At 55.6% G+C, this 21319-nt stretch overlaps 7 protein-coding genes across 7 annotated transcripts; 2 read left to right on the forward strand and 5 right to left on the reverse strand.

Annotated features, from left to right (window-relative positions):
* Positions 1-238: 238 nt before the first annotated feature.
* Positions 239-2113, reverse strand: J7T54_004377 (uncharacterized protein; the record flags this gene model as incomplete). Its single annotated transcript, XM_051504289.1, has 2 exons — positions 239-815; positions 867-2113. 2 exons carry the CDS (start codon positions 2111-2113, stop codon positions 239-241), a joined length of 1824 nt encoding a protein of 607 aa, XP_051364206.1.
* A 1041-nt stretch (positions 2114-3154) lies between these two features.
* On the reverse strand, positions 3155-5405 carry J7T54_004378 (Protein polybromo-like protein; the record flags this gene model as incomplete). The annotated part of the gene is made up of 6 exons (XM_051504290.1): positions 3155-3567; positions 3617-4359; positions 4410-4536; positions 4618-5045; positions 5095-5189; positions 5328-5405. 6 exons carry the CDS (start codon positions 5403-5405, stop codon positions 3155-3157), a joined length of 1884 nt encoding a protein of 627 aa, XP_051364207.1.
* A 776-nt stretch (positions 5406-6181) lies between these two features.
* Positions 6182-6988, forward strand: J7T54_004379 (uncharacterized protein; the record flags this gene model as incomplete). The annotated part of the gene is made up of 1 exon (XM_051504291.1): positions 6182-6988. One exon carries the CDS (start codon positions 6182-6184, stop codon positions 6986-6988), a length of 807 nt encoding a protein of 268 aa, XP_051364208.1.
* Positions 6989-7488: 500 nt separating this feature from the next.
* Positions 7489-8176, forward strand: J7T54_004380 (uncharacterized protein; the record flags this gene model as incomplete). Its single annotated transcript, XM_051504292.1, has 3 exons — positions 7489-7642; positions 7712-7910; positions 7963-8176. The coding sequence occupies 3 exons, from the start codon at positions 7489-7491 to the stop codon at positions 8174-8176; spliced, it is 567 nt and encodes a 188-aa protein (XP_051364209.1).
* A 182-nt stretch (positions 8177-8358) lies between these two features.
* Positions 8359-9840, reverse strand: J7T54_004381 (threonine--tRNA ligase-like protein; the record flags this gene model as incomplete). Its single annotated transcript, XM_051504293.1, has 1 exon — positions 8359-9840. The coding sequence occupies one exon, from the start codon at positions 9838-9840 to the stop codon at positions 8359-8361; it is 1482 nt and encodes a 493-aa protein (XP_051364210.1).
* A 308-nt stretch (positions 9841-10148) lies between these two features.
* On the reverse strand, positions 10149-16893 carry J7T54_004382 (uncharacterized protein; the record flags this gene model as incomplete). The annotated part of the gene is made up of 6 exons (XM_051504294.1): positions 10149-13103; positions 13162-13357; positions 13752-14772; positions 14842-15200; positions 15653-16376; positions 16488-16893. 6 exons carry the CDS (start codon positions 16891-16893, stop codon positions 10149-10151), a joined length of 5661 nt encoding a protein of 1886 aa, XP_051364211.1.
* A 1493-nt stretch (positions 16894-18386) lies between these two features.
* J7T54_004383 (uncharacterized protein) lies at positions 18387-20524 on the reverse strand (the record flags this gene model as incomplete). Its single annotated transcript, XM_051504295.1, has 2 exons — positions 18387-20351; positions 20435-20524. The coding sequence occupies 2 exons, from the start codon at positions 20522-20524 to the stop codon at positions 18387-18389; spliced, it is 2055 nt and encodes a 684-aa protein (XP_051364212.1).
* Positions 20525-21319: the final 795 nt, after the last annotated feature.

Consider the following 21319-nt stretch of genomic DNA (forward strand, 5'->3'; position numbering starts at 1 on the left):
CTGGAGCCTATTGTCTATTTGTGTAGTGGGTTGGAGCTTTCTATGCAGTAAGAGTCACACAAGGCGACAACTGGCAAGTCGCATTGAATCTAGATTCATAAACCCAAACATCATCTGACGCTAGTAACTGAGAAATGATTGACAAACTTGCTAAGGGTATCAACATGCAAAGAGTAACGCTCATGCCGCAATACCGCTGTCTCACATGTGAATGGACAATGCAGGCCAAAGCTACGTCCTAGGCTTTGAACCGCAAGCGAACAATCGAGAACAGCATGTTCTGGAGCACATGCAGTGTCGCCGCAACAGAAGTCGGCAGCAACTCTGGCCACACGGCTAGATCCATCCGGCCCTCTAATCCAACGTCGACCTTGAAGAAGAAACTGATCAGCCCTCGCACCACCAGGCTCGCGACAAGCTCGCATGCCCACGTCACGCCAGACGCCCAGAAAGTCATGTCAAAGTCATAATCATCTCCGCTATCGCTACTCTTGTCAAAGGCAAAGTAGGGGTAGACATCCTTGTTGGGCCCAAAGTGCACCACGAGGATGCTGCCGAGAAAGGTCGCCATCGACGCATTCTCTGCGAGGAAGCGAATGAAGACGTTGCGTGTCTGTAGCTTCTGGTAAGTTCCGAATGAGAGCGTGGTAAGGCCGAGAATCGTCAAGATGCGGTGAAAAAGCGGTGTCATCATGATGGGCGTGAGGACAACGAGGCGGGCTGATGAGAGAATCTGAAGAATGACAAACTGCTTTGGGGAACGCAACCGGGCGTAGAGAGCACGCACATAGGTTTGGTAAGTGAGCATGAAATAGCTATATGCGTCAGTGGCGTCGCGTCCAGCGTTGGAAAAGGGGGCATCTTACAGCTTGAAAACCCAACTCAAGGGGTAGCTCCCTACACGCTCGCCCTCGCGGATGCCAAGCACCCAGCCTGTCAGCGCATCGAGCAGATGCACCGTGACCACCCATCCATAGACATACACCACCGTCTCCCAACTGTCGTGGGGTAGCGTTCGCAGGTAGAGCTCAGCATACGCCTCGCCAAGAACGTACGCCATCAGCCCTATGAAGAGCGCCACGCAGAACCAGAGGAAGCGAACAAAACTGGCGGGGAACCACCGCGTCCGTGCGGCCCTGCCTCGAGGGCGTGGGAGACCCCCACTTGGTGCGATCGTCGGGTCGAACAGATCGTCAGTGACGGGCGCACGCCTTCTGTCTCGTCTGGTGAACGTCTCCGTGTCACTGGTCCACCACGACGATGTGAAGATCCTCTGCGTTTCCGACAGCGAGTTACGCAAGCCCAGATGGCGTTCGTTGTTCCTCAGAATCAGAAAGGCAATAGCCACCGGCAAGGCCATGATGATAAAAGTCCAAGAGATCCAGGACGTGTTATGCATCGTCAGGAAGCGCGTCTTGTCAATGTGATAAATTGGAATAGGCCCCGCAACCGACAGCATCGCAATGATCGACACCGTAAGGGGAAATCCCAGGGACGAAGGCCACCAGTTGAGGCTGTACAGGTTGAAGATCTTGGTAATCCAGAAGAGCGCCGTGACATTGTAGAGTCCGTAGTAGACGAAGACGAAGAACCAGAAATTCACCAGCACCCTGGCCTTTCCATGACCGGGCGTTCTGTCCCCAGGCGCACGCAACTGGTCCTCGTCATCCTCCTCCTCGGGGAGGGAATATTGCGGGAACGGTAGGGAGCACCAGGCGACCGTCAACGCCGCCGGAAGGAACACCAGGAAGCCGTACCGCATGTACCACTGGCCCACGACTCGCCTGACAGCTGCCTGCCTCGGGTTCACCCACAGATCCACGATCCATCGCTGCCACCACCTCTGCCACGCTTTCAGCCCATCTTCGATATCTCCATCGTCTCCATCCTCGTCGTCGTCGTCGTCGCTGTCGGACACGAGGAGCGCGCCATACCCGACGTGTACACTACCACTGCCACTGTTCGCGAGCAGACCGAGTTGACTCGTCTTCCTTCGCGGGCCACGCTGTTGAGGAAGCACGGCGCGATAGCGGCCTAGTAGAGGCGAGGAGTCGCTATTGTTGACGCGAACGCGGGACTCGGTGCCTTGTGTGAACTGGAAGAAGCTCGGCATGGCTCGGATGCTACTTCGTGAAACATCCGCGGGCTACATTGGGCGTGGCATCTGCCGGATGTGCCTCGTTGTATGAATCGCGGCTTGGAAACTTGCAACTAAGTCCCATGGGAAAATAAAGAGAGGAGGAAAAGGGAGAGAGTGAGGAAGAACGGGCAGATGCGGGATGACGAGGGCGTGGCAGGACCCTGCAGGCGCCAATGGCGGTGTAGCTCAATTGGGTTATCCGTCAGTCAGGCATTGATCACATCACCCGAATCATTACTTAGATTCCGCTGTTCAAATGGCGCATACGACGTCAATGACATTTGAAATTTGAAGTTATTTGGCTTTTCCCCAGCTCTGGAAGTCAAGGCAGAGCACTGGGGCTCGCGAGAGGGTCAGTTGTTTACCTAGCACTTTCACCCAAGCACCAGGCAGTTTGATACATGTCCTACTTCAGCGAGTGGATTCCCGATTAAACTGTCAAGTTAAAGTAGGAGCATCCATGCCGCTGGCTATGTATGCTCGTCGCATGGCAATAAGGTAAAGTGGCCAGTGAATAGGGGCCCCTAAACGCGTGATATTGTGCCTCTTTCGCGCCGTTTCCTTCCCAACCAAATGCCTTTGCGTCATCTAAACAGTCTTCGGTGCCAGCATTGACCCGTATACAGCATGCTTGCCTCCCGCATGTACCGATGCATCACTGAGAGAAGCACTGGCGCCCAGCACGGCACCCGCATCATAACTGTGAGGTGTCCAGGGGCCGCTTTGTACGAAGCGCAAGTCGCCCTTTGGCAACCAGCGGTAGGGGTACAAATGCGAAGTGTTCCCAGGTCTTGCCGGTGCCCCCGACAGTACGCGATGGGACGTTGCTGAGGTGACTATTGGCACCGAGTGCAGCATCTGACACGGATCATGGCACGGCGTCGGCGGAAATGAAGGCGCCTCTATCCTCGTATCACTAGTCCCGTGTTGCGCCTGATGTTGGTCGTACAGGGACTTCTCAATTTGACCCGCCTGTTCGACTTGAAACAATGATGCCTCGCCTGCCTGGGATTCCTAATTCCGCATCACATTCGCGTACACTGTGAAAATTTCCAGTTCGGTGTCCGGGCCCCCGGGAAGGCGCTCATGCTTTGGAATCGCGGCAATAAGATGCACCTCGATCACATTCAGGCCTTGATGTAGCATGGCTTCGAAAACACGATCACCATAAGCTTGCTGCGGGTCGTACGGCGTCGAGCACTTGAGGTTATGGCGATCGAACATGGCCCACAGGCTATAATGGCGTTCTTGCAGGAGCTCTGGAAGTGTGATGGTCATGGTCATGCGGTTGCTGTCAGCTGGTAGGTTGACTGTAGCAGACTGCTGCATCTCTTTGCGGTCTGGCATGACTGTGGTCGCTGTTGGCTCGCCACCACTGCTTCGGTGAAATAGCAGACGCATCTGGGAGATCAACGCATCGGCTTGACCTGTTCCGAGTTAGCTGTGATCTACAATGAAACATGTGTGGAGTCATACCCTTCCCTGGAAGTCTCAACCGCTTCTGCTCCATGGGCGGAGCGGGCAAAGGTTGGAACTGAGGCTGGGCAGGCACTGGTGGGTGTGGCCCTGGCCTGGGTGGCCCCGGCGTTGCGTACGCTGGCGTCGCACTAGGCGGGCGGACGGACGGTGACACGCGCGTTTCTTCGCCTTTGGAAGTCGGGGCCACGGACGGACTGGGCGAAGGAGCCGCCACCGAGACACTTCGAGTTTTCTCAGGTACTGCCAATGATGGTTGTACTTGTCCTGTGCCATTGACTTCCGGCACAGGAGCGGGAGAAGCGGTCGCGTTAGGCACAGGTGAGTCGGTCGAGACGCCCCGGCTGTTGCCGACGTTCAGCGTAATCTTCCTGTTGGATGGCGGCTCTGACTGCTGATTCCCAACCTTGAGCTTGATCTTCGGCTGCGAAGGTTCGGAGGCATGAGCTTTGGCCTCTTTGATTTCTTTTTTCAGAAACGTTTCGAGCTCTTGCGCGAGCACAAAGATATCGCTGCCGTCCTCGTTGTAGTAGTATGCATTTGTCCACAGCAGCTTGGCCTTTTCTTCAAACTGCGCCCAGCTCTTGAGTTCGGTCACGCCTGTCACGTCATTTCGGCCTTGGACACCCCTGACGAGTTTTTGGAGCTTTTTGAGGCACATGGGCTCCTTGATCATCGAGTAATAATCCTTGAGGGAGCGCGGAGGCAAATTGATGAACGGCTCGAAATAGGGGCCGTCATAACTGCTTGTGTTAGCTCATCGACCACGATCGAGTCCTTTAGGGCTTCCTACTCTTCGGTGCTGTGTCGCAGACCCTCCTCGACAATCTTCTCTTGTGCTTGCTGGAAGTTCAGACCCTTGTATGGGACGTCTTCGTACTGGTGATCGGGTTTCGCAGGTGGCAGCTTTCGGGGTGTTTCTTGTTGCGGTGTTGAGATGGAATTTCTGCTCGAACGGGCGGTCACACGCCGTTTGAGTATTATAGACCTTCGTTTCGAACCTGTGCCGTTCTCTTCACCATCGTCTGCATCATCTTCGACATCATCGGCAGCTCCTTCTGTCTTCGCTACTGCCAGCTCGCTTTTGAGAGGGGTTGTCGACATTGCGCCATCTTCAGGCAGAGGCGTGGCCACCGCCTGGTAGTTCCTATTCTGGTACGCGGGATTGTTCTTCGTCATGTAGTTACTGACAGCCTTGCGAACACGTTCCGCGTCGTCGAATTCGGAAGAGGACTTGTGAAACCACTCCTTGGCATTGGTGATCATGCGCTTGAGGTAGCTCTCGAGCTCGGACAGGTTCTGGAAGTCGCCATTTTGTAATTTCTCTTCAATTGTCTCGAAGGAAATGGGCATGCGCGTGCGCGCGTAGTATTCCTCGTTGCCTTGGCGAGGTGGCAGAGTTTCGAAGTAGCCTGCTACACGTCGCCCGCTGCAGTTGTTAGCCAAAAGCCAGGCGAGTCTTCTGCAACGGAGCATACCTCTTGTCCGATGTGCGACGGATTTGATCGAGCAGGCTCAGGCCATAGGCTGTTGTCGACTCCTGGGTCTCGCCCTTTGAGAGGTCGTATGACTCCTACTGCAATTAGTCTGTGGTGAATGTGAAAGCGAGTGCGCTGCCCGTCACGAAATGATTGAGACCGGAAGATTCTGGCGATCGAATCACTCGTGTGGAAAAGATCATTTTCCAAAGGCGGGGCTCGGTATGACTTACAACGACTTTGCGACGCTTCGCAGCGCGGTCATCGTAGTCTGGGCTGGCAGCCCCGTTTGCTTTGCGCTTCGATTCCATACTAGGTAGGCTGGCGGATCGCGCCCGACACGAGACTGCGTTTTGCGATGGGTAGTCTTCTCCCGAAACAAGATGATGCTGGGGAGCAAAAATGTTCAATGGACCGGAGGTCTGTCGATGGGAGCTGGAGGACGCGTGATGGCGCAAACTGTCGACGCGTTGGGTGGTTGGCAGCTCAGAACGGCTGGTCGCGATGCAATCGCAATAATCGAGTAAGATTGAAAGACGCTCGAGGTAGCTCGTTTGATATACAGACACCTGCAATGCGATTACTCTTGTTGCAGTGGCAAGGCGCGATGTCGTGAGTTGCGACGGATGGTCGTCGCGTACCTGAGTCTTGAGCAGGGCAATCGCAATTGACGGACGTGGGAAGGTTTTCCGGATCAGAGTGCTCAGGCAGGAGGAGCGAATGACGCTAGTCCCAATTGGGTGATCACACATGCAGTACCTGCTCCCGAGCAGATCTTTAGAAAAAGCGCATTAAAATTGCCATCCAGGAGAAAGAATACAAATCGTAGCTTGTCTGGACTTTGTGTCTTCTTTTCCTTCCCTCGGTCTGGCTTGGAAAACGCCAAAGCTCAGCACGTCGACGTACATAGACGCTGAAGTTGAATCCTTGCCCAGAACGGGATCGTGGGGAAGGTGCAGCAGTTCTGCCCCTCTCGGGGTTGCGTTGGAGCTCAGTAAATACTCGTAGTACGTAGCTCCAGTCCCCTAATGATGCCTTCTGCTCATATTACAGCAACCCTTAAAGAACCCTGACTGCTTGCGACATCATGGCCGACAACGAGAGGACTGGCACAGGCGCCGACAAGTCTGATGTCCCCATCCGCCAGAGCGCACCGGCTCGTCGCGCTCCTCTGCCCCTCGACGTCCCCATTATCAAGCACCTGAACAGCAAGCGAACGATTCTCGCGTCCGCCTCGCCTCGTCGCAAAGCTCTTCTCGCGCAAATGGGCCTGAAAAATCTCGAAATCATCCCCTCGACCAAGCCAGAAGACCTCGACAAGACCGCCTACGGTCCACATGAATACGTCGCGGCCACAGCCCGTCAGAAGGCGCTGGACGTCTACGAGACTGTGCTACAGTCTCACCTAGAAAGCATACCAGATCCAGACATTGTAATTGCAGCAGACACCATCATCGTCACCCGAGATGGGCGCGTGTTAGAGAAGCCAAAGAACGAAGCCGACCACATCCGAATGATCAAACTCATGAGGGATACCAGGATACACAAGGTCCTTACGTCGGTGACAGTGATTGCGCCTCGAGAGGACGCGGCTTACCCTGGCTACGCGATTGCTACGCACACTGAAGAGACAAAGGTCTTCTTCTGTCAAGAAGACGACGGGCTGCCAGATGATGTCATTGAAGCCTACGTCAAGACGCGCGAGGGCGCCGACAAGGCAGGTGGGTACGCGATCCAGGGAATTGGAGGCATGCTTCTCGTTGAGAGAATTGAAGGCAGCGTGGACAACGTGGTCGGCCTTCCCGTGAGGAAGTGCCTTGCATTGGCAGAGAAGGTGATCTTCCAGCAAGATGTAGAGGAAGTGGCGGAAGAAGACGAACCAGCGGACTATTGATCGAGCCGGATTGAATGAGTTGAAAATAAATGGGATAGAATAATATTAGTGAGAAGGCAATGTTGCACGGAGATATTCACAGGCATTTTGGTCCTGTCACATGTCAGTCCCGGCCATCGAATGTCAGGCACCCTACGTGCGTATATTAGCTTACAATTAAAACCCGTAAACTTCAAATACATATCTTGATCGAACCCAGAGATCATGCTAGCTGCTGTTGCCGTATGCTGAGTTCTGTGTGATCCCAGGCTCTATTCGATCTCGCCCCGTGGGAGGGCGTGACCGAGGAATCGCTTCAACCTCCTGCCTTGGCTTCAGTGGTAATTTATCCACCTCTCTCAACAGCACGCGCACCACGCTCAACATGTTGTAACCGCACCATCACTAGCTTAGATGTAACCGCCAACCGTCCGAGCAACGCGCTATAGCATTGTACAATCAATTCCCGGTAGCCCACGGCTGCTCCCCCTCGAATTCGGCAGCTTGTCCTGCTGTTGCGCATGATGGCCTCACCAGCAAGATCCGCGCCCGCCGATCAACAGGTCGGCAATTCATCCAAATCGCCTGACGGGCAAGATGCCAACGATCCGAACAACACTGAGGACAAGGCCCGTCTGACCGCCGAAGAGAAGAAACAGAATCACATCAATTCCGGTGCGTGCCCACCATCTGGTGCCCCTAAACGAAAGGCGGGACACATCAAATGTTGACGCGTGAACGTAGAGCACAAGCGCCGCCAGAACATCCGCGATGGTTTCGATCGCCTATGCGAGATTGTCCCAGGACTCGAAGGCCAGGGTCGCTCAGAGGGTCTTGTTCTGAAACAGACGATTGCCTACATGAGAGAACAGATCCGCGAGCGAAGGATGATGATTGAACAGCTTGAGGCCGCTGGCGAGACAGTCGACCCCAAGCTTATAGAGTGAGTTTACTCAATGACTGAGTATCGACCGGTTTCCATGCTGACACACTAGACCATTGGCCGCGTTTGAGAAGTACGAGGCCGAGCACAAAGACAGTGATACGCCCGAGTTGGACTTTGAGCTGAAGGCGCCAAAGAAGGGGAAGGGGAAGAAGAAATCAAATGTCAAGGACCAACAGACGCGCGAAGATACTGGTAACGATGATGAGTCGGGCCAGGACGAAGTGAAGCAGGAACCGCCTCATCACGATGTGTCAATGGGTTGAACAGTGGGCACAGCAGTGGCTGTTACCGAGGAGGCTTTTGCGCTCACTCATCCTTTGACAAGAACGCCTGACACCGGTCACCAGTACTTCTGTCGGGACTCGCGAGACAAGTGGCGCGAAGTAGTTTTCGACAAGCGAGGCGTTGGGGCATTATACAGCTTTTATTACAATTCTCATAGAAACTATTGGAATGTCTCTACCATGTTGATCATGCGATCTCGTAGTGCTGAGGCGCTGAGGCGCTCCTTGCCCAGGCTGACGATCTTGTCTTGGACGTCTTTCTCACCCACAACAAGCACAAGTCCATAGCCTGCCGATTTAGCTTCGCGAATCTTGGTCCCGAGTGGGCGCGCCGTATCATCTACGTCGACAGCCAGGCCTGTGGGCCGCAGTGGATGCTCTTCAGATGGTAGCTTGCCCGCCTCGAGGGCCTGGTAGGTCGCCCCGTCATTACCAACGAGGACATCCTTGGCCTGGCGCGCCCATTCAAGCACCGCCGGCGAGGTGGTGACTGTCAGAATGATAGCCTGCTTGGGATTGAGCCAGAACGGCCACTTGCCATTGTAGCTCTCGATCAAGATCGCCATCAGTCGCTCCACAGAGCCCAGCACGGCGCGGTGCACCATGACGGGCCGCACAGGGCCATACACTGTCAATTTCTCCACGTCCTCTGTGACTTCGCCGCGGGCCTCGTGCTCTGGTGCGGGCGCTTGGTACTCCAACTCAAAGCGCTTGGGCAGCTGGAAGTCAAGTTGCACCGTCGCCGTCTGGTGCTCCTTGCCATCAGAGTCTTTGAGGACAATGTCGATCTTGGGGCCGTAAAAGGCACCGTCGCCCTCATTGACCGACCACGGCATGCCTGACTTGTCGAGTGCACGGCGCAGCGCATCCTCGGCGCGATCCCACTCCTCCACGGTACCGATAAAGTGGTCCTTGGGTCTCGTCGAGAGCGCAAGTCTGTACTCAACACCCAGCCGGAGAGCTGTGTACACGACCTTGACAAAGTCGAGCGTTTTCCGTATCTCCTCTTCCACTTGTATCGGCCGGCAGAAGATGTGCCCATCGTCCTGGTGAAACCTCCTCACCCTCGTCAGACCACTCAATGACCCAGAGTTCTCATTTCTATGCAAAGGGCTAAAATCGGCGTAGCGAACTGGCAGGTCACGATATGAGTGATGTTGGCTGGCAAAGATGATGCAGTGGCCAGGGCAGTTCATCGGCTTCAGCCCGTATTCACCCTCGTCTTCTCCCTCTTGCCCATGCGCGCAGGTTTCGTGCTTTTTTGTGTATCCGGTCACAGAGTACATGTCATCCCCATAATTCTCTAGATGGCCACTTTTGGCCCAGAGCGCCTTTTTGTAGATGGTGGGTGTGATCACCTCTTGGAACCCATATCGTACGTACTGCTTGCGGAGGAAATCGACAAGGCGGTTGAATATGCGGGCCCCGGCGGGCAGAAATATCGGCGAGCCAGGGCTGTATGGTGATGTGGTGAAGAGGCCCTGCTGGACGCCGAGCTTGCGATGGTCGGGAGGTTCAGCCGCTGGCGTGGATGGTTTTTGGGTCGACGCGAACCGGCGCTGTTGGCGAACGCAGAGCAAGCACCTGCCTTGCCTTGGCGCGAATGTACCAGGCGACACGCGAGCTATTCGGGGGCGCATCATTGTGACAATGGCTGAGGAGATGGAATGGACGTCGTCAAGTCGCGATGTGGAATTTCTGACGCGCCACGCAGACGATTGGAGCTACTGCTCAATTGAGAGCCACACGGTTTCTGACACTAATAACTACAGCACTGATTACATGCCAGTACGTACTCTGCCCCATGCTAGCTACCCATCTCCAGGCCCCTGGCCTGTGATTTACTACGGGTGCCTAAGTTTTTCCATTTCCTGGGTGGTCGTCAATATCATTTGATTCTCGTCATCATCTATGTGGAGACCTCGCGCATATGCACTCGTCCGCATGCCAATCACTGCATAGAGTTGGCAACCTCTCTGAACCTCATCATGACATCTCCATCCACGTTGACCACCCACTGCTCCTCAAAGGCAGCCTCGCCTCCCACGCGCGCCACAAGGTCCTGCAATCTCTCTCTGACAAAGGCGTAAGCATGCATTGTATGTATCGGATCGCGCATCATCATCCCTCGCTCTGCTATCAACTTTGGGGTATCATATTCCGTAGGCTCTGGCGTCTCGAGGATGAGACAGTCCGTCGCATTCTGCCTGCCGTCTTGCAGATCCGAGATAACGTTCGTCCACAGCAGAAAATAGTCTTGAAGCTTGCCGAGAGTCAACTCCTGGACCGGGGACGGAAGTTCGAGGAGGCGCGTGAGGGCGAGGAGGTACAGCTTTTGACGCTCAATGTTGTCCATGTCGTGCGCCTGCTCGAACCATTCCGCAGACAGCCAAGACCAAGTGCTCTCAACACCACCCAGAGAGTCAATCATCTGGGTGAACACTGTGGGTTCGGCGAGCGCGAGTCGCGCTATGATGGCGAGGTAGTCGCTCTCAGTAACCGTGTTGAGCTTGCTGATCTTGCGGTTCGGCCCTGTCGTTTGATGTGCCTCCCAGGCATTGTGCAGATCGCCCAGAATCTTCGGAAGGAATCCCAGCTCCACCATGTCCTGGATGATCAAAGTCACGCCACTCGAACCACCAAGATCCACAGCCGACCGGATGAAATATTCGATGCAGGTCGTGCCGCTGCGGACTTGCTCCCGGCTCTTAGAATCCAGGATGCCAAGAAGGGCAGTCAAGGTGGGACGTCGAAGCCTGTCTTCCAGCATGGCGCTCGGCGCAAAGAGTATGTACGATTCCACAGCGTTGAGTGCCTCGCCAGCTGTGAGCGACGAATACTCCAGTAAGGGCAGCGCCATCTCGGCCAGACCAATGAGTTCCGGTGACAGCGGCGCTGTGCTTTGCATGAGGACGGCGTTCCAAAGCTCGAGCGATTCGTCAATGAGGTGCACGTGGAGATCAGACCCTTGTCGCACTGCCTCTGAGATCAAGGGCACCATGAGGTGCTGGTAGCGCTGCGAGGCAGTTCCCATGCTCATAACGAGAGCCGCAAAGATGGCAATCACAGCCTGCTTGATCATATACTCTTCGTTGCCCGTGTTCTCCCACACAGAAGGTAGGTTTGACATGAGCTGGTCGCCAAATTGGGATACTTGGTCCTCCATACGGGTGACAATAATACGGACCGACTCGAGAATGGCAAGTTTCGTCTCGTCAACCTCCACATGTTGAATCAGCCCAATGAGCTGGCTCAAGACGTCCGCCGTGTACGGCAAGAATGAGTCCACGCTGAAGTCGAGCTCGTCCGCGATCCACCTCAATTGTCTCGCTGTCGTGATCCGCACCACCAAATCGTTCGCCTCGTCATTGGGGTCCAGGAAGTGGCGGAAGATCTGGTAGACAATCGGGCGACTCTCGTCGGCCAGTTTCACCGGCGCCCATTGACTTAACAAGATGGCTATCCTCCGTCTGAGGACCTTGTTCAAGGCTCCAGTCTGTTGCGCGTCTTGCAGAACTGTCGTCGCCAGGAAGCCATCAAAGTCAAAGACGTTGACAACATGGGCCGCGGCGTTGCCCATGGCCGTATACACGGCTTCCTTTGTCGCAATGTCGGAATGGGGATCCTGTGCCGACTGGAAATATGACATGAGTGGCTGGATCAGAAGATCCTTGAACTGAGTGAGCAAGTCTAGGAATAGCCTCTCCGCACATGGTCGGACCTGCCATTCGTATGCGTCACTCTCGCTTTGCTGCTCTTTCTCCCATTCCTCGGGATCCTCCTCCCACGCTTCGAGATCCGATTTGCGGAAGACGAACAGATATGTGATGATGCAGTTCACGATCTGTACCACGAGGTGAGGTTTGAACAGTTCCGTCTTGATCATGGCCCTGGCCGCCTCTTGCTCCGCCTTGGTCTCCGGACTACGGTACTTGAAGGTCTGGACGGGCATGAAGGCTATCCGCACGCAGGCACGCAAGAGCAAAAGCCCCTTGACGGCCAGCTTCTCGGGCAGCGGGCCCTCGACCTTGGCCTTGGCACTTCCTGAGCCACTGTTCTGTCGGATGCCTCCGGAATTCCCGTACACTTCGGCAAACTTGGACACAAGATCCCAATAGGCGTGTATCAGAGACAAAGATTCCGGTAGGTTCGCAAAGCTTGCCGGATGTTGCTCGGCCATATTGATATGAAGCTTTGTGAATTGAATCAAATGGCCGGCAGCGACCTTTTGAAACTGCTCCGGCATGCCAGCCTCCTCGCTGACGAAGCCCAGCAGTTTCCCAAACTGATTCTGCGACAGTCCCCAGAAGCGTGTCACTGTCTCGTCGCCATGCGGCCTCTCGTAGCCGACAAGAACCAGACGTCGTAGAACCTTGAGGGCGATGAGACTATTCGACATGGCCAGGTACGCCGCCTGCTCGTCGCCCTGTCGATTTGTCAAGTAGTTGATCCATAGCTCCGACCTCTCTGCGTATATTTCCAATAGGACATGCACAATCTCGGGCGTAACTGATTGCAGTGCCGTCTGGCTCTTCTTTAACCTCGCCGTGCCCAGCTCCTTGACCACCTGTAGCAGGATCTGCAGGGACCCAAATAGCTTCCTCTGGTCCCTGTCCCTCGAAGACCGGAGAAGGGAGATGATTTGTGAAAGCGCGTCCGGCCAGTCGCTCGGGTAGTCGATGCGCACAATCTTGGCCGTTACATATGCATTGTGTTCGGCGAGTCGCTCCTCGACCTCGTCAACGGTACCTTCGAAGAGGCGCTGGCGGATCGCATTCTTCTCGTCAGATGATATTCCCTGCTTGGCCGCGGCGTAGTGACGCCAGTGCTTGTCGATACCATTTTTGAGCTGGATGACGGCCTGGAAGCGTGGCTCGATGGGAAGCGACTTGTCGAGGTAAACGGCCTAGCGAGAAACTCTTTCAGCACGTGCATCACCGGCACCACTCTCGGTCAAGGCTTACCTGGAGTGAACTGTAGTATCCAGGCGTCGTCTCCCATGATGTCAGCTGCTGCTCGGCCGCTTGCCGCTGCGCATAGTCGAGTGATGTTGTCGCCGAGCTGAGCGTCCGACAGAGATCCTGGAAGTTCAACGGGTTGGCGCCCCCCGGCACCTCGATGGCGAAGCTCATGTTGCGTCCGCTAGTGCCGCCTGAGCGGCTGCAGTTCTTCGTCGTCGGTCGGCTTTTGTCTTCTACCTGTGCATGTCCGAATAATCTGGATGCAATGCTGACATGCTCCGCCGTCGCTGAGGACAGATCTGGCAAAAGCAGGGGAAAGTTCAGGCGCTGGTTTACGAGTGGGAGCTGAACATCTGGAGCTGGTAGGCTGTGGTGGTTCCGCGGGGTCACATTTTGGTGGTGGGGTTCGGGACCAACGTACTTACATGGTAACAAACGTAACTAGGATGCGTGTCTCATGGCCTACCCTACACTTTTTATTCTTGCTGCCCGAGGTAGCAACTATTACATTGTTGGACGATAGATGTAAGAAGCCTCAAATGTGATTTGACGTCTCAATACCTGATTGAAATCCCATCACCTCGTTGCCATACTTGAAAATTGCCCTCTCGCCTTCACTCCTCCCTTCTTCAGTAGCGAACGGTGCCATACCAAACCCGCGCAGGGCATCCTGACCAGCCATCGTCAAGACCGCATTAACATCAGGCCGTCCAACATGCTGACTTTCGCCCACACCCCCTGGGAAATCAGCGGGGGGGATCCCCTGTAGGAAGCCCTCACGCTGTTGACGCGCATACTCTACATTGAGCTTTGTCATGGGGCAAGCAGGTATGTACATGACGCTCGAGTCCGACTGGCCCTCGTGGACCATGTCAACCGCATGAATCGTATCGCAGTGCCATGCCACATAGTCTCCTGGCTTGATCTGAGGGACGTGCACCATGGTATGGGGCAAGTCGAGGTGAGGGTGCCATGTGTGGTTCAGCTCCTGACAGTTCCCGGGCCAGGCACCTTGGATATCTGGCGACGTTTCGTCTGCCCATACCCAATTGTCCGGAGCCAGATATTCGGAGGGGTAATCTGATGGACTGCTGGACTGGTTCGGCTGGCGTTTCGGCGTGAAGAAGGGTCGAAGAAGGCAGTAAGCCGTGGATAGTGAGAGCAACGGATTCACCAACAAGGTACCCTCGCGTGGGCCAGTATGCGACATGCTCAGCCACCCCTGGAACATGCGGAACATTGAGCAGGCTCCAGCTCCCTGGTAGAGATCTTGTGTCGCATCGAGTCGTGTGCTGAGCTCCCACGGGTCAAACTCCTCCCACTTGCCCTCAAACACCTTATCGTATACGTGACCCTTGCCGTAGCCTTCCTTCTCCCACCGCTCAACACTGCCACCGTCGATGTGTGGACCTAGAGCAAAGCCAGCGTCGCCAGGCTGACGGATGCGAATGCGATCTGCGTACACCAGAGGCTGCTGTGTTGAGCACATGGCGTGCGGCGTCCGAGAATGGTAATGAGACATCAGGAAACGCTGGACATCCAACATGTTTTGGTGAAGGCGACCCGCAAGCTGAGGTCTCGACCAGTACAGCTCGAAAACGGCTGGATTGTCGGCTGGGAACGCTGTTGTATGTCAGAGGAAGTTCAAGACACGCACCATATGCCAAAGACAAGAAGGCTTACCCTTTGTGGAAGGATTTGCTGCCACGTATCGTTCAGTCTCCTCCTTGAACTCGCGCGCCTCCTTTTCAGGAACTACGCCTCTGACAATGGCGACTCCACGCTTCCGGAGGGCAGAGCTGAATTTTCTCGGGGCATTGTATATATCGGAAAAGTCGATTTGAGGAATGCAGCTCGAGCCTTGCGCCTTGACGATTTGTGTCTCGTCCCTGAGCTTCAGCAGAAGCCGATCCCAGCTTGCATGGAGAGCAGCCCTATCTTGGACCAAGGATTTCTTCACATCTGCGAAACGCTGGGGCAGTTTTTCCGCTTCATCGCTGCCAGAGAGTGAGCGGAACACTGACGATATGTCGCCTTCCTTCCTGGCACCTTGAGCTTGAGTTGCAATCGTCCTTGTCCCGGCTAGGGTAGTCGCTAACCCTGCCGTGCCACACCTCGCAATGTTGGTAGTGCGCGTCCGAAGCATTTAGGGCAATGAGGCAGTTCCAAGTCTTCTGGAACAATAGAGTTGAGATTGAAGATAAAAAGAGATACAGCAACCTCTGTTCAAATGATTGCTCTTCTCCTTTATCCCGGCGGACGTGACGTGAGCCACTTATACCTTGCGCGCCGCGACTGCTTCAGGCCCTCCCCGCACGGTAGCTTCCTATTTAGGAAATTATCCACCTAGTTCCGGGAGCATTGGCTTTAACATATGCGACGTGGAATTCCAAATTGGGAAGTCGTCCTCGAATCGTGGTAAAGGGGATCTTTTAACAAGACGCAGGTCGACTGTACATATTTGATCTATGACTCCAGATCAAGATCGGCAAACCATGACTGAGTAGGCAGCGGCTGTGTCGGGTCCAAATTGGCTGAGAAGAGTTGATCAATGCGATCCAGGTCGAAGCTCGGATCCAAATTGTTGAATAATTCCGCGTCACCAATGCAGTCGTTAATCATGGAAGGTGAGTCGCCCCAGGTCAGGTTCTTTAAGGCATCGGACGAAACCATGGCAGGCTGAGCAGTTTGCCCCATTCCTTGCGTCTCCTCGCTCGGCGCTTCCTGCAACGCCTCTGCCTGTATACGCTGTTCTTCGCTTTCCGCAGCAGGCTCCATGGCGCTGGAAGGGTCGCGCGCGATCGATTCCGAGAACTGGGGCCTTCGTCTCGCCTTGCTTCTGTCGGCCGCGACTCTTTCTACTTCCTGCATGGTATCTGTAGCAAGTTTCGCCACTGCTCTTGCCGAAGCAAACACCGAGCTCAGGTCGTCAAGAATCTCACAGCTACCATGGAACAAGGCGTACGCCCTTTTCCGGCGATATACCATGGCACTATTCCTCAGTGTTTTGTAGGCCACAGAAGCGGCCAAGGATACCGCATATGGAACGATGGGCAGAAGCGTTACCGAAGTTTTGAAGTCTTCCAAGGTGATGGCAACGATACTTGTGGCGGCGAACATCTGAAGCTCACTGCTAGGCGGCGGTTGATGCCGCTCCGTATGCTCTCTTGGCCGATTTTGCAGGATGACAACAGCAAGATAATAGACTTCGATTGTGGCTAGAGCGAGAGTCAGCTTTGCATTTGCGACCGGGAAAACCCCATTACCTAGGAGAGCATTTGACACTGTGGACGCCCCTGTCTCATACACAAGGACTTCGAACGTTGTACTGTCAGATTGCGGCAAGGCCTCTGCATCTGCGGATCTTGGACGATACTGGGCAATGACGGCGTCGAGGAATTGCGAGACCCTGATGAGGAGTTGAAATGCGGGTGCCTGCTCGACAGAAGACGTGAGAATGGTAGGCTCTATGTCTTGCCGATGCATCATGACCGGTCTGCCGTTGGTGGCGGCATTGAGCCGATCAACGACCCAAACACACCAGAACAAGCGCTTGGCCTTCTTTGCCTGCGGGTCGTCGTCAGGCCAGCCCAGATGAAGCCCAAGTGTTTGTGTGTGCTGCACAGCTTGTGAGGCGTAGGGTATGGATACTTCGCTACAGTTGAATTGATCGGCGTAGAAGGCCATGAGAGTGCACACCTGAAGGATCACTAGCTTGTCTTGGAGGAACCCCATGTCAAGAGACTGCTTCACTGCGGCAGCTAAGTGACCCCGGAACTCGATTGGTGAAAGAACTTGCTCTTTTGGGGGTAGCCTGAGGTGTTGTTTAGCCCTGTGGTCCGAGGCAGCCACAAGACAGAGGCACTGCGTGAGGGCAGCTTTCTCGTGCGGCGGTTGCGCATCGAGTGCCTCCTCATGAAGGACAGGGTAGATAGGGTCGACTTTAGCATAGTATATGCTTTTTAGTGCGTTGATGTCACTAGGTGATGGTATGAGAGATAGGCACTCGGCTCGAAGCTGCGGAGTGATGGTTTGGAGTGCCGTCAGCCCAGAGCTGTGGCCTTTGTTGTTGCTCCCGTGGTTATCAGTACTTGCGGCCTGTGGCTCTTGTCCCAGCCATACGCCGACTTCGGCATGACGGGAGGTCCCGCTGGGGACATCCGCTCCTTCGCGCCGTCTAGTTGACAAGAAGGAGGCTTCTGGACTCAAGTCTCCCACGAAACGTATGTACGCATTGTTCGATGCGACGCCACGATCAGCCGACGTCGGCGAGACCCGTGTGTGCAAACCAGTTCCCTGATTGGAAAAGTCCTTCTGATTGTCCTTGGCCAGTGTTCCCATAGGTTCAACCTCTTGGCCATAGGTCGGCGCCGAAGTTGATTCTGGCTGCTCGCCGCCGCTATACGGGATAGAGGTTGAGGAAACATGTGAGCACCGTCTCTGTAAGAGTCAGCATCCATTACTCAAAGTTATCGAGGCATAGTTTGACCCACATGTCGCTTTCTGCAACTGTCGCAAGATTTGGCCAAGTTCTTGCGTTTCGAACCAAGCCCACCCACATGATCAGGGACGAATCTGTACATATCGTCGTTGGCCTGAGGTCGTTCTCGCAACGGTAAACATGAACGAGGCCCGACTTGAGTTTGTGTATCCACAGGCACGCCAGCTTGGTCCCATCTCCACGAGGGCACGGACGAATTTGCCTAGGGTGAAGGATGTGAAGACGGTGATTGATTCATCACAGCGTGTTGGGGTCACGGTGATGCTGGTCAGGCGCGTTTCTCCAACTGTGTGCCAAGGCCAAGGCCAACAAGCCGGTCTCGCGTCTGCCCGTGCAGTGAACTTGAAAGTGGGGTTGCTCGTCCACCTCACGTGATCCCATCATCGGCGCTGCTGGCCCCAGGCAGATTATTCCCCCCGTCTCTCTCTCTCCCTGCCCATATTTGAAGCGAGCGCCCGCAAACCAGCAGCCACATGCAGCCGCCGAACACAGACCCGAAAACTGACTTCTATCTCGACGAAGAATTGTGCGAGATAACGTCGCCCACATCTCGAAGATGGAGGGCGGAGGGCTTGTCCCAAAACTGCACTCCCCGACTGCATGAACCACTAGGGGCGCGATTGCGGGCACCCCGAGCACCCCCTTCTCCGCACATCTCCACACGAGGATTCGCGGTACTTGACGACACCAGTGACAGGTCCCCACGACTGAGTTTCGAAACTCAATTTCAGTTGAACTGGCCTGACGTCTGCCAGCCCTCTCCAAAGTACGACCAGCCCAGGTCGAGGTTGGCCGAGAAGATGGCGTCGATCCTCCCGAGATCGAAGCTGGGGTCGAAGTTTCCAAAGACGCCAGCCTCGCCGTCGAAATCGTTGAAAAAATTGGGGTCAAATTGGCCGCAAGTGTGGGCCAGTTGCTGATCCATGTTCGGGCTGCCAGGCCTAGCCTCCAACTGCTGTGACAAGCCGGCAGCAGCTTGGGCCCGCAGTGACTGCGCTTGTTGGTCGACGTCTCGTACGTCCTGAGCACCACCGCGATCGACAAGGGCAACCTCCGTCGTCGAAGGTCCGCTGTCGTGCAGGGATCGGATGCTCTCTCTCCTCGTGCGTTCTGTCGCGACTCGCTCGACTTCCTGCATGGTGTCCATGGCCAGGCGCGCCATGGCCCGCGCCGAGAGGAACGCTTTGCTGAGTTCGTCCAGCACTTCACAGCTGTCGTGGAAGAGCATGTAGGCGCGTCGCCGGTTGTAGGGCATCGGGCTGTTGCGCAGGCTCCTGTATGCGACCGAGGCGGCCACGGTGACTGCAAACGGCAGTGTGGGCCAGAAGACAAGGGATGGCTTGAATTCGCCCGACGCGACGACTACGATCCGGGCAGCGCAGTACCACTGAAGCTCCGAGCTAGGCCGTTGCCCGGCTGACCTTCCTCGTAGGACGACCACGGACAGGTAAAAGAGCTCGAGGGAGGCCAGCATGCCGTTGCCCAGGTTCTGCGAGCCAGTCTCCTCGACGAGGTCCTCAAATGTTTTGTCCGCGTTCTCTGCATGAGCCTGCGCCGTCACATGGGGGCGGTAGAGTGATATGGTGTAGTCTAGGAACTGCGCGATGCGTATGAGGAGCTTGAACGGTGGCGGTTGATCGTCGACCGAGTTGGTCACCTTTCTGTCCATGTCGCGCCTGTGGATGAGGGTCGGGCGACCATTGGTGGCCGCGTTAATTCGGTCCAAGATGTAGACGCACCAGAAGATGCGACGGGACCGCTCCAAACCGGCCTTTCCATCCGGCCATCCGACATGAAAGCCGAGCGTCTGCTCGTGGAGAACTGCTTGGGCGCAGTAGTACGCCGATAGCTCACCGAAGCCTTCGTTTTCGACATACATGGACATCAAGGCACAGACTTGCAGCAACACCACCTCGTCGACGACGAAGCCCAGATCCAGGGATTGCTTGACTGCGGCGGCGATGCGCGCCCGAAAGTCGATTTGCGACAGGGTGCCTTGTGTGTGAGGGAGCCGAAGGTGCGATCGCATAGCGGGATCCAAGGATGCCACCAGACAGATACACTGCTTCAGGGCTACTGTCTCCATGGTGCCATGTTTCTCCCAGGGCTCGTCTCTGAGGATCGGGAAGATGGGATCGATCTTTGCGTAGAACAGGTCGAAAAGCAACCCAAGCTCGTATTCGGGAGGCAACGTCGCTATGCACTCACGCCGCAACGCTGGGCGGAGAGCCGACAACAGCATGGGCTGGCCAGCGTGACCATCCAGTACCTGCGGCGTCACATGGACGGCTTCATTCTCTGTCTCCCCGCGAGGCGTGGCCTCCTGGGATGACTGGCTGTGTTCCTGCCCTAGCCACAGACCTACACCATGCGTGGATATGCTGGAAGTTCCCGCGCCGCGCTGACCATTGATGATGAAGGCTGATTCCGGGCTCAAATCGGCAACGAAGCGCATATGCGCCTCTTCCGAACCTCCCCTTGGCTCTGAGGTTGACTTTGGTTGCGGCGCATGTCTTTGCACGTGCGACTGCGTGTCCGCCTGATGCCTCGCACCTTGGGCATCCGCAGCTCCCTGGAACTGGGCCCAGCTCGATGCATCGGTCGAGTTTTGTCGCGGTGTGCTTCGGGGCGAATCTGGCGATGGGGCCAGCGGGCTTGAATTCCTGGGGTCTCTGGTGTGAGGGCAGCGTTTCTAGCGAGGTGTTATTCGGGTACGCTCCATACGATGGGGTCGGAAGCCGCCTAGCACTCATTCTACGGGCAATCCATACTCACATGACGGCGCTTGCAGGAGTCGCACGACCGGGGACTCTGTTTACGTTTCGTCCCCACGCCTCCGACGTTGTCCGCCACGAACTTGAACATGATCGCGAGACCGTGAGGGACCAATGGCTACCTCGGACGGCCTGGCAAAACGCTTGGTGCTTAGGAATCGCAACTGAGTTTCCGGGGCTGCCACGTGACGACGCTGCGCAAGCCCAGATAATACGGAGACCGATGTTGGAAGCTGGGGAAGACTCGACTGCCCGAGTCGTGGCTCTCGTGATCCGAAAACGTACAACATGAGCTGGGGTGGAACATACTGTAAAAACGGATACCAACAGTCCACTGATGAATGAGGGGGAAACCCACACACACACCCGCTAAGAAAAGTTGCGGCTCGCGGCAGGTCAACACACATGACAGCATTATCGAGTTGATGGGTTTGCGACGAGCCAAGTCAGCCGCCAAGCGTCTTTGACTCGACGGCCATGACACTAGGGTCTGTCCTCTGCAGCGTCTGCGCTGTGACGAGCAGCTGACATCAATGTCCACCGGGTTGGCCGTGACTTTGGCGTCTACCTCGACAGACAGAGAAGATGGAAATTCAAATCCACCGGGGCAGTCCGTGCCATTGTAGGTCAGGTGGTGGAGGTGGTGCCGAGTGGAGTCCCGGGGTGAGTGTCGTTTGTTTGTTACTTGCGTCGTTTTCCGTTTTTTGACTCGCTGGGCGCCCTATGATGGAAGTTCCGACCCACGGGGTCCCCATGGCTTCTCTCCAGGGCTTCTCGAACAACCTTCTCTTGGGGGGAAGAGGATTGAATGGGGGCGATGACTGGAGCTGCCGGGCGAAGAAACCTGCTGCAGCCAATGGCTTCGACTAGGGGCTCCTCTTTGGAG

The sequence above is a fragment of the Emericellopsis cladophorae genome (genome assembly GCF_022114955.1).
Source record: "Emericellopsis cladophorae strain MUM 19.33 chromosome Unknown NODE_8_length_656085_cov_119_647849, whole genome shotgun sequence".
Taxonomy (NCBI): domain Eukaryota; kingdom Fungi; phylum Ascomycota; class Sordariomycetes; order Hypocreales; family Bionectriaceae; genus Emericellopsis; species Emericellopsis cladophorae.